Source organism: Phalaenopsis equestris, unplaced genomic scaffold (genome assembly GCF_001263595.1).
Source record: "Phalaenopsis equestris unplaced genomic scaffold, ASM126359v1 Scaffold000180, whole genome shotgun sequence".
In the NCBI taxonomy this organism is placed as follows: domain Eukaryota; kingdom Viridiplantae; phylum Streptophyta; class Magnoliopsida; order Asparagales; family Orchidaceae; genus Phalaenopsis; species Phalaenopsis equestris.
Genome location: NW_018164622.1, coordinates 1,243,272 through 1,255,488, shown reverse-complemented (window position 1 = coordinate 1,255,488; position 12,217 = coordinate 1,243,272). Strand labels below are relative to the sequence as shown.

General features: G+C 34.2%; 2 protein-coding genes across 6 annotated transcripts in view; both read right to left on the bottom strand.

Annotated features, from left to right (window-relative positions):
• Positions 1-2,065, bottom strand: part of LOC110022283 (histone-lysine N-methyltransferase ATX4-like) — a 30,545-nt gene extending 28,480 nt beyond the window's left edge. For 3 of the 5 annotated variants that reach the window (XR_002293762.1, XM_020721150.1, XM_020721149.1), the window contains exons 1-3: positions 920-2,064; positions 788-843; positions 494-704 (exon numbers count right to left, since the gene is read on the bottom strand). Coding sequence is in view for 4 of the 5 variants with exons in the window: in XM_020721150.1 (XP_020576809.1) it covers positions 494-704; positions 788-843; positions 920-1,489 (837 nt within the window). In the remaining variant the exon portion in view is untranslated. Of the gene's footprint in view, positions 1-493; positions 705-787; positions 844-919 lie in introns of all 5 variants that reach the window. The other 2 variants (XM_020721148.1, XM_020721151.1) reach the window with 2 other exon arrangements.
• A 7,501-nt stretch (positions 2,066-9,566) lies between these two features.
• Positions 9,567-10,549, bottom strand: LOC110022285. Its single transcript, XM_020721152.1, has one exon. The coding sequence runs from the start codon at positions 10,465-10,467 to the stop codon at positions 9,736-9,738; it is 732 nt and encodes a 243-aa protein (XP_020576811.1). The 5' UTR covers positions 10,468-10,549; the 3' UTR covers positions 9,567-9,735.
• Between the last annotated feature and the right edge of the window lie 1,668 nt (positions 10,550-12,217).

The following is a 12,217-nucleotide window of genomic DNA, read 5'->3' as shown; positions in this document are numbered from 1 at the left end:
ATTAAAATAACAAAACAAATGATCAAAACCGAAGGCCAAACATTCTACTGAAGCTCCACAACCAATATAAAAAATAGGCTGTAAATACTTAATTTCAGCCAACTAAATTACAAAATTTTAGGTTTTAAAAACTTAATCTTGCTGGATAACTGCTTACTTCACATATTACTCTACTCCACAGAATTATAGCTGTATGATATCAGTTGCTCTTATAATAAATAAAAAGAAGGAAGATTTACATGCATCAACTCAATTCCTTCGAATTTATATATCTAACACCTAAGCTTAAATTTTTACATATATACCACGTTACCTATACATGAAAAGGTGTATTTCACCTTTGAAAGTTAAAATAGTGGTATTTTTTATATGACATGAAAGATTTCGGTAATATAAAAGTAAAAAAGTAAAGTTTAATTAGGTGTTAGATATGAAAATACATAGGAATTGAGTGGTATGTATGTAAATGCCCCGTCAAATGCAATCATCTTGCCTGTATTTCTGAATCACATTCCAAGTCATGGTTTGAACCAGTAGCTTCTTGGATCCCACTAAGAACAGATTGATTGTACGCCACTTGCCCAATCATACTCATTCCATCAACTTCAGTTCCTACAAAAGCATGCTCAGCTAAGAAGGCTTCCTCAATAGCCATACGGAAATCACTGGGTTTGCTCTTGTAGAGCTGAGTCTGCCCTTGAAACCTGACACAAAAAAGAACTGAAAGTTGGAAACGAAAACTACTAAAAATAGAAAATTTCATGGTTTCGGAGCAAAAGCTACTAACTTATCCAAATAATCTATGAATGGAAATAGCATCCCTTGTTTCACCCAGCCATAGTCCTGCCCATGAAAAGCAAAATAAAAAGAAATACATGAAATCAAGAATTATAATTCACGTAGAGACAAAAAGAAGTACCCTTTCTCTTCCATTTCCAGAGAACCCAAAAAACATCACACAAAGAGCTCCGGGAATGCAGGAATTGAGCACCATAGCTGGAGCTTGCTGCATTGGATTAATGACAACAGCAGGCCATGCAGGATACTTCTTCCCTGATTTCGCCCAAACCACATCCCCTAAACCGAAATCCTCTGGAAAAAAGTAATCTTTCCGTCTTTCAGCTATCTCCTTACGAAAATTGGCCTCCTTACAGACTGCCTCAGAATAAAAACTCGCAGGATCTCCCACTCCCACAAAACAAGTGAGAGCCCTTCGCGAGGCAGAGTACTTCTTAACACGAAAGTTTCTGCAAGCACTATGGTAGTCCTCTTCCCTGATCAATGCTAGGGAATTAGATTCCGCGGAGGCGATAAAAATGTCTCTTTTATCGCCAGAACTCCCTTTTTTACAGTTTGTTGATTCTTCCACAACGCCGCTACAAACTTGAAAGAAGATATCCACTTTCCGGTTCTTGCGACGGCTCCTTACAGCCCCATCGCCGTCCTCCTCGCCACCAATTTCAATCTCGCCCCGCTTCACGCTCGGCATTTGGCACAGTTTTATAATCTTCTTCTCACCTAAAGTTCTCGGTAGGATTCCAAGTTTTGATCAGAAAGAAACATCAGAAACCCTAATATGCGCCCAAAAAAAAAAACTAGCAGAGGAGATTGGGGGCGGAGATTTGATCGGAGAGGAGAGCCCCTTTGCTTCTTGCCAATTTCCCAGTTAGGAGAGAGCGAATGAAGCAGAGAGGGGTTCCAAGCTCGATACTTGAGAGAGGAAACGAGAGCGAGTTGCAGAGGATGAGGTGATAGAGAATAACGGCGTTTACCTGTAAGGGTGGCGGGATGATAAATGTGCAGCTCGAGCACAACAAGAGAAGCTCTAAACCTTACAGGCAGCGTTCATCGAATCCAGTTTTTTGTTTGGAGTGGCGGGATATGGAAAGCGGGAGGGGGGATTCCATTTTGGGGTTGCGGGAAATGAGCAGGAGAGCTCCGCTCGTTTGTCAAATTGTGAGTCTGAACTTTGAGCTCGGGTCGAATTGCTCAACTTCACTCATATTGATAGCAGTTGGCTCCTCAGCGTGAGTTTAACCTAAAAATTTTTTTGTCTGGAGGAGAAAAGCTGAGGTGGCAGTGACAACTCATTGGGAAATATATTGAAATGACTAACGATAAGTTAATCGAGTAGGCTCGTGAGCAAACGAGCTGAGCCAGGACGAGCAATAAATGAGCTCTAGTTTGAGCTTGAGCTCGAGCTCATGACTGGATGAGCTCAGCTTGTGAGCTCGTTAACTAGCCGGCTCACAAGCCAGCTTGGCTCATTTGCACCTCCTATGTGATATCGAGAATTGAATAATACATTTATTCATTTTTTTTAGAATACTTTAAAGTTTGATTTAGGCTAAAATATTCTTAATAGTTAAAGGCATTTTGGGGCATTATGTAAATAAAATTTTGAGTAAGGACTTGCTTAACACTTTCCATTCTCAGCACCCTTTTCATCCAAAATAATAATGATTAGCGAGTAATAATTCTACATGATAAAGTTCTAAGACAAACCTTCTATTTCTCCTCTCATTATATATTGAAGATTAAAGATTTTGTACATTTTGTTATCTACGTTTGGAAAAATTATTCATATTTTGAACCATATACCTATAATGAAATCAGATGATCATGTTAGATATGACTCATATACCAGATAAGGGATAGATGCTGAAGCGGAACGGAGCGAGCAAGCAGAGCGGAGCCAGCCAACGAAGCGAGCGAGCGTATTTATGTCATTTTTCATGGGGTTATTGAATTCATGTACGATACAGAGGTATTTATGTCCTTTTTCATGGGTTTTATCTATAAATCTGATGTGTAGCCCTATGGGTGTGTACTGAACTTTTTTTGAATAGTAATATTGCCGCTCTGCTCCCGATGAACAGCCAACCATTGGGAACAGTAGGTACAGCCAGTCTGTGAACAGCCAACCATCGCACTGTCAAAATTGGATAGGTTCGATCTATGGTCATTGGGAGCCAAAAAAAGGATTGACTCAATTCATCGAGTTGTTCCACCAAAGAATAAAAAAAGTTCTGAATGGAATCCGTTGTCTGCTCTCTGTGAAAGACTCATTTGGCCGAGGACTTCCAAAAACATCGTAAGCTAAACCCGTACTGACGAATAACCAACCCGCAACGAAGAGGGAAGTGAGAGTAATGCTATGAATGACCGTAGGCACAATTTGTGAAACCTCATAAATCTCTTGTGTTCTTTTCATTTTTCTACTTCGATTTATAGATCCCAACATTACAGATAAATTAGAATATTTGTATTGCTCATTTATTTAGAGTTAGTTAATTATTATTTATTAATAGATAAGCATATCTTATACTTGTTATTTATGTTGGGTCTCTAGACATTTTATATAGTTATGGGTCTTACCATTGATTTGTTATATATGGTACAGATTTCTCTTTTTGTTCATAATAAAATAGTAGATCTCATGAATAATTTACCTTGATTTATTTATATATAAGTTAGAGTACATTTAATTAATTCGAATAATTGTGGTATTTATTTTTTATGTTATTTTTCTTTTGTTAAATCGAGTAAATCTTATTCATACAACAATAAGTTTTTGAATTATTAATGATACTAGTCATATTATTTATAAAATGTTTGGTAAAAATTTTGTAAAATTATATGATTATATGTAGTAATGTGTAGATCGGCGGAACTATTTTAGATGTTGTTTCGCCGAGTTGATGGGTTCATAGATTGACTCGTAGAAAAGCATTAGATTTCTTTGACTTAGTATTTGACACTCAAGTCTCAGGATTAGGGGTGTAAACGAGCCAAAGACGAGCGAGCTGGGCTCAGCTCGTGTTCGGCTCGTTCAAAAATATCATTGTTCGTATTTGGTTTGTTATATTTAGAACACAAAAAGTTTGTTCGTGTTCTGCTCGTTGAAAAATATCATTGTTCGTGTTCGGCTCGTTATATTTAGAACACAAAAAGTTTGTTTGTGTTCGGTTGGTTTGCTTAGTGAGTCGAACATGAGTTGTTTGCAAACAAAAAACCATTTTGACGACACTAGTCACATATGCAGTCGTTAGGGGTGTAAACGAGTCGCGTTTGAGCTAGTTCAGACTCGACTTGTTAAAAAATATCATTGTTCGTATTCAGCTTATTTATATATCGAGCTAAAAAATTTATTTGTTATTAACTCACTTGTCTATTGAGCTGAACAAGAGCTATTCACCGACAATGAACTATTTTAGCAACTCAAATCACACAATCATAGAATGTTAAGGGAACGGTGAGTTTTAAATTTTGTTAATTATATTAAAATATTTGTTTAAATAGAATTTAATATATTTTTAATTAGTAATTTTAATTGATTATAAATCTTTGTAGCTTTGTAGTTAATTAAATTATTTAAAAATACAATTCATTATATATATATATATGCACACACACGAGTCAAACACGAACGAACAAAATTTTATTCATGTTCGGCGCATTTGCTCAGTGAAAGAATCGAATATGAATTACTTAACGAGCCAAACATAAGATGTTCGCGAACAACGAGCCGTTTTGACAGCGCTACTCAAGATGTTTGATATGAGCGATTATAGAGATATAAACTAAAATTTAATTCAAAAATAAATGACTGTTGAGTCACATTTAGCGAGGCATGATTGAATAGAAGTTATAAAAAAAAATATCATGCATCACAATTTATTAAATAGTCGAATATAAACATCACAACATTAAAACATATTACATAGCATATAACACATTATATAATATCATTAAAACCTATCAACAAATTGATGACATTAAATTCCTAATAGCATATGTAGTGAATCACATCATTTTGTTGTTTATATTGCATGCATCAATATCCACTAGTAATGATTCTTCTTATTTACTGATTAATGACATTTTATTTTCCCTTTAACTATGTCAGCAGATGTTATTCATATTACTTAGCAACATTATTAAAGCTCTCTGAAATACTAATTTTCATCAAGTTATATTATTTTCCAAGGAAGAAAGCATGTGTGTTTCACACATAAATCAACTTCATTCTCTTGATATGTAGTTGTTACCATCCTCTTCACACAAAATTATTGAAGTATTTGTATCCTTCCACATAAAAGGATAATAATTTTAAGCTTTGATGTGATATTCATTGTCATAAGATGAGTATATATAGCATAAGTGTGTTTATGTGGAATAGCTCTTAAAGAAGACTCATGAAGATTTGATGAAATTATATGCAGCGCCGCAGCACCATACCACATGGCTAGGTGCCATATTTGGTTTTTTCAATAACAAGATTCCCTAGACCTTAGAGTTGCAGCGCCAAATACTTAATGTTGCAATGCTAGGATGCAAAGCCTAAGTGCCACTATCCATAGCACCACAACGCTATCGCAGCCAAAGCAAGTAGCCAAAAAAGATAGAGAGCATGTCCCCGCAACGTCAAATTTCTAACGTCGTAGTGTTAGCCAAGAGCATCATGGCTCGATGGCCTAGAACAATTATTCATTTCAAAATCACAAATTTGGATGTGAGATTAGCAACTATAGGGCTTAAAAAGTGCAGAGAAACATTAGAGAACTTTACTGGAGTATAAAAGGGTTTGTATGTGTGTGTGAGTGAATGTGAGAAAGAGTACCACTTGGTCTAGTGTTGAAAAGAAGAGGCAAGGAAGAAAAAAAATGAGAACTTGGAGAGGGCTACTTCGGTCTACAACTATTTAGATCCCATTTCTTTTGTATTTACTTTATTCTTTGTTGTATTTCCTTGTGAATTTTTATAATTGTGGTGAAATCAAAGTTTCATTGTGTTTGGATTGTGAAAACCTGCTAGGTTGACTGTTCTTTCATTTGAATTTGTGATTTACATGTCAAATTTTAAGGATATATTGTCATAATGCTTTGAACTTAGTTGAGGATAACGATATCGACCAAGTCTTAATCTATATCAGAAAATTCCTTACCAAGATTTGAAAGAATAGACATTTAACTTCTGAATTGTAACAAAAACCTAGGGAAATGAAAAACATTCAATTTTGAAATCCACTAATTGCTATACATATAACATAGAAATTTTTGAAATTAGGGTTTCTAGCTACTGATAGAGACTAGAGGTTATTTTTTATTCCTGATTAATAACAAGTTTTTAAATGAAACTCATATTCTGGAAATTTGATAATATAGATTGTAAATTAAAAGGATTTTGTATTTTTTTTTAATTTTTATCATTTTAGAAAACCAAAAATAAAATCATCTTTTGAAAAAATTATAGTTTTGGATAGAAATTAAGGTTAATAGCTGGTGTTTAAACATCATTTTCAAAAATTACAACTAATCCTAGTGGGAATTATCTCATATTCAAATACACTATATTACTTGGTCGACATGTACACTCGTGTTTACCCATGCAAATTTTGGGTTACGTTTTTGACACCGTTGTAAGGGATAATAGTGTGATTATAAAATTTAAAGCTTAAACCATTTATAATTTAAATTTATTTAGCATTGTACTGTTTATTTTAGTATTATTATTATGTATGTGATTTATGTTATTACTCAATAGTACATAATCTGTTGTGTAATGTTCATGTTAGCGTGCGATGTTATGTCAGCATCGCGGCTCTGAACTCTTTTTTTTAAGCTATTCATGCTTATGTCATATGTTATTTGACACATGTTTCCATGTTATCTTGTTAAAATTTAACTATTTTTGTTAGTTCTTGTATTACTTTGTTCATCAAAGCTTTTTAATTAGCTAGTGTATGAGGATTGAATGTAGAGAATTAGTGTTATTTAATCATGAACATGAGAAAATCATAACAAATATTTGAAATTTGAAAAAAAAAAACATAAAATAAATTTAAGAGATATGACGAAGCTTCTCAGAAAAACAATCAACCTAGACCACTTAGAGATTTTCAATTCATTAGTAGGAGTTCACCAGAGTATAAATAGATAAATAGACTAGCCATCGATGCAAACAACTTTGAGTTAAAGCCACCAATTATCCAAATTGTCTAGAATAGCTAATTTGGAGGTTCAATCGTAGAAGAGACCAACCTACGCATAGCTAGTTTCCTGAAGATTTGTGCAGCTTTCTTTAAGTACAACGGTGTCTCTAATGATGATGTTATATTTAGATTAGTCCCTTTTTCACTAAGAGATAAACAAAAATGCGGTTGAATTCATTACCTCTTCGATCTATTATAACTTGAAATAATTTAGCCCAAAAGTTATTAACCAAGTATTTTCCATCTTCTAAAATTGTTAAGCCCGGAAATAACACCAATTCATTTACCCAATTAGATAGTGAGTAGTTCTTCTAAGACTGCAGCGCTATCATCGACAGAGCAAGAAACCAGAAGACCCAAAGTTTGGAGTCGCAACGTCATTAAGCGTTGCAGTGTTGTATCCAGTGTGTTGTAGTATGACGACCGCACGACCCTACCAGAATTTCAAAATCATAAATTTATACAACGGATTGGTGATTATTAGGCTGACATAAATTAAAAAATGCAGAAAACATTAGAGAAGTCTATTGGAGTCTAAAGTAGACTGTTTGTATGTGTATAGGAGCGGGTGTGAGAAAGGGTACCACTTGATCAAGTGCAGAAAAGAAGAAGCAAGAAAGAACAAAAGAAGAACTTGGAGATAGCTACTTTTGTTTACAACTATTTAAATTTTGGTTCTTTTGTATTGCTTTCTTCTTTGTTGCATTTTCTTTTGAATTTTTATAATTGTGTTGAAATGAAAGTTTGTTTGTGTTTGGATTGTCAAAGCATGTTTGGCTAAGGGCTTTTCCTTTGAATTCAAGTGCTTGTTTGTGTTTCTTCTAATTTTATCTAGCAATAATGATGGTCACATTCTTAGTTAGCATTTAATATAGGTTAATGATATTGACAGTCTTAATCTATATAGGAAAGATCCATAATTAGAATTTAAAACAATAGACATTGGTTTTGAATAGTAACAATCACTCAGGAAAATTAAGAAAATGATTTTGAAATCCACTAATTGCATAGACATATATAACATTAAAAAAATTTGAAATTAAGATTCCTATCCATAGAGACTACAAACTACTTTTGTTCTTAATTAGAAGTAAGTTTATAAAGGAAACACATATTATGAAAATTTGATAATATAGAGTGAAAAGAGTTATGTATTTTTGAAGTTTTTGTTATTTTAGAAAACCTAAAAAACATCTTTTAAAAAATTTTTGATTTTCGATAGAAATTAGTATTAACAACTTGTATTTAAACTTCATTTTCAAAAGTTACAACTTATCCTCATGGAAACGATATTATATTCAAATATACTATATTACCTTTTTTTTTCCTTTACTAATACACTATGCTACTTGGTCGATATATGCACTTACGTTTGCCCATAAAAAAATCGAATCCTAATTCTCATTAATCACGTGTCTCATGTATTATGGTAAATCTTATCAATAGTCTTTTATTCTAAAATCTAAAATTCATGTATCTAAACTGATGTCTTCTACTCTTAAATATATTAAAGTTTCTCAATAAGCAATTAAGTGAAGGACAATGAATGCACCATAAGTTATTATTATTATTATTATTATTAAAATTGAATTGGAAGCTTTTTTTTCATCAAATAAATATGTAACATCAGTTTTTATCCTTATTTGCTGTAAAAATTGACCAAACTACCAAATTATTTGAGATTAAAATCTAATATACTGACATTATATTAATAACCATGGTATTTGTACTTGCTTTCAGGCATTGACTTTTAGTGTAAAAGTGTTCCATGTGTTCTTCATATGTTGCTTGTTCACTGCCAAGCCCCAGGGTATGTGAGAAATCATAGGCGCATTTACATAAATGGCACACAATTCTTATGTGTGCATATCTCGCTAAACTTTCATATTTGTACCAAAACACTCAAATCATTGATATCACATAAAACATAACACTGTTAGCATTTCTTAAAATTAAAATACATCTGTTCATGCATAAAACTAAAACGCCAAAATCTTACATGTGTGAATATGAAAACTTAAATGTAAGAAATGTAAATGCATAAGGGGGCGTTTGGCTACAACCGGTATTTAGTAAATCCAATAAATCAGATTTATATTGATGGATATGAATATGAAGATGATGCTTGCAGCATGACGGAAGAAATTCTTAAATCCGTCTTGCAATAAAATTTAGTAAATTTGGATTTATGTCGTGAAAGAGATGGAACGTGAAAAGAAAAATCATAACGCGAAAAAATTCAATTGAACAGGGTATTGGATTTCATGTTCTTTTTTTTTTTATGTTTGGCTGAATTGATGCTAATTTCATGGCTAAATCTTTTTAGAACTATGCTACCAAACACCACCTAAAATGTTAAGTATGTAAATTTTCCAAAATCACAATGTCTCACTGAATCGCTAGCTTTAGATTAGACAAAGATTAGGTTTGTACTATCTAATAGATGTTTTTAAGTATTGTAATCTCCATAAAGCCACTATGTGTTCTGCATATCTTGTTTTTTCACTCTTACTCCCTGGGTATTTAAAAACACGAATTTTGATTGAAATCCACATAATTGTCGTGTACACTGTCACTCAAAAGGCTCGTCTTCTCTGAATCTTTGATTGAAGAGAAAAGCACGAATTTTGATTGAAACAGATGAACCGAAATACAACACAATGGTTTTCTCATTGAAGCAAAAGATCAAATCCACCCCGCTAAAAAGGAGTCAATTTCAAAGCTCAAACAAAGCAAATACCTCAAACATACAGTTCCGAGTGGAAGCGAGAAGGAACCCTGATTCCATCGCCGTCCCCACTCTCATCCCCATCCACATCAAATCCCAAATCCCTCATTACATACCTCAGCTTCGCAGCCACCGACCAGCCATTCTCCGGCCACGTTGCGCACATCGTCGCCTTCCAACCCCTCATCTGACACTCCCCGAGCAACGCCGCTCCAAGTCCCCCCATCACGCTCCCCGATGGCAAGTACTCCCAATCTCGAACCAAACGATCCTCTCCGCCTCTCTCCGACGACGTCTCCAGCTTGAAACCCGCAGCTTCATCCCTCACCGAACTCCTGTAATTCTCCGCCTTGATCGAATCCATGATCAGGACTCTCTCTCCGATGATATCACCCAACAGCACCTTCGCGACGGCGCGAGACCTCTCGTCGGAGACTTTGTGATGAACAGCGACAAGTATGGCGGGAGAAGGCCGATCAATGAAGTAGATGTTGCAGGATTTGGAGGAATGCGGGCTTTCTGGGAGGATTAGGGTTCCGATCAGGGTTTTGTGCGGGATGCGGCGGAGGAGGGAGAGAGAGGGGGTGGAGATGGCGATGATGAGGAGAGAAGGGCGGAGATTTGGGCGATTAGGGTTGAGGCGGAGGAAAGGGGAGGGGAGTGAAGGGGTTGGGGTGGCGAAGTTATCGAGGTCTTCATCGAAGAATCTTGATGGCGGCGGAAGGTCGGTCAGCACATCCTCCATTGTTGAAGCTTTAGGACGGAGATTTGCCGAAATATCTGAAACTCAATAGGAATTGGCCTAGTTTTCCTTAAGTGGAATTTTATGAAGTCAATGCATCATATAATAACAATGCTATTATAAAAAGTGGGTTCTAAAAGAGTTGATTTTGATGGAATTAGGAACAAAATATGTAATTTGAAAAACATAACAATGCATGATCATATTGTAATTGAAATCATATAGTTGTGCATGCTAATAGAAGAGTGTAAACCAAGTGATGAATCTATTATTGAGACATACCCTCTTATATTTAACAAGATCGTCGAACCGATCAAAATTGATCATAATGTTATGATATTGAGAATAGGCACTAAGATCTAAAGCATCCCAAGTTGCATATAATGAGTTTATCTACTTTTTAATTAGAAGAAATTATGTCATTTGTGGTCAACTATTATTGTCAGAATTTCCAATTACGACCTCTATAGCGGACTACTGCTATCATAGTTAAGAATCATATTCAATTGTAGCTCAATTCTAACTATTATAATCAAATTAATATTGTACATTTGTGATTATCAACTTTGTGATTTCAACTTCTCTAATTTAGGAAAAGAGTAACTATGTGTACTTACAATTGTAGAGTATATTAACCATGTTGGGCTTCATGGTTTTTTTTTTCCATTTCCAACTTTTTCTATGTAAGAATATCGGTGTGTTCTCATGCTACTTTTCATATATTTGTGTGTGTGCTTGATCTTTGTTCAACACAAATACATTAAATTATCACTCAACCACTAAGAATTTTTGGGCACACAACAATTTGGTGGGGATACATTGCACCCTTCATGTTATAATCAAATCTAATAATTTAGTTGAAACACTCTTTGATATGAATTAAATCTACTTTTGTTTTTGTATTGTGCATGTGAAATCATTTAACTGGAACATAGTTGGATACTAATTCATATTGACGCATCTTTTGTTTTAATGGTTGGAATTATTTCAAAATTTTCAATATTAATTTACATGATTTTTGTGTTTAAAGCATGGACATGCATAAAAAATTTCCCTTAAAAAAATTAGAAAATTGAAAGTCATGTATATAAAATGGTCAATTATTTTAAAAAATTCATAAATTAATCATCTCGTCCTGGTAATAATTTGTTATATTCATGACCTTTGACTTTAGATAACCACACACTTTATTTAGCTAAGAATTTCTACGCAAATATAAATTGTTTTATCATTCTTATCAAGAAATATATAAAATTAATTGCATAAAGAAAGAATGAGATGAAAAAACACTTGACTATTTGTTGACCTCACTTTTGGTTGAGGTCTAGAAACTTCTTTAGTAGCTTAGGTCTAGTCATAGGACTTTCCTATTGACTAGTCTTATAAAACTAGAAAAGGTACTCTCACCATTAGAAACTCAAAACTCTTTTATTTACTCAACTTGAAGTTCCACATATTGGTCCTAACCTCTAATATTTAGAAGGTAAGATCATTATGGGGAAGCTCAAGAAGAGTTCCTATAGGGTTACTTGGCCTTAGAATTGATCATGGGTGTTGATTCGGAGCTAAGGTACACTATACCCTCACCATATCTTCACCATACCCTCACAATACCCTGGCTAAGACCAATATATGGGGACCTAAAATGGGATTTCATTGATCCATGGTTCATTTAAAATGGATATTTATCTAATTCTACTTGAAATGCCCAACTTGGCCTTTTGCCCCTAGGCACCTCCAAATTACATAACTG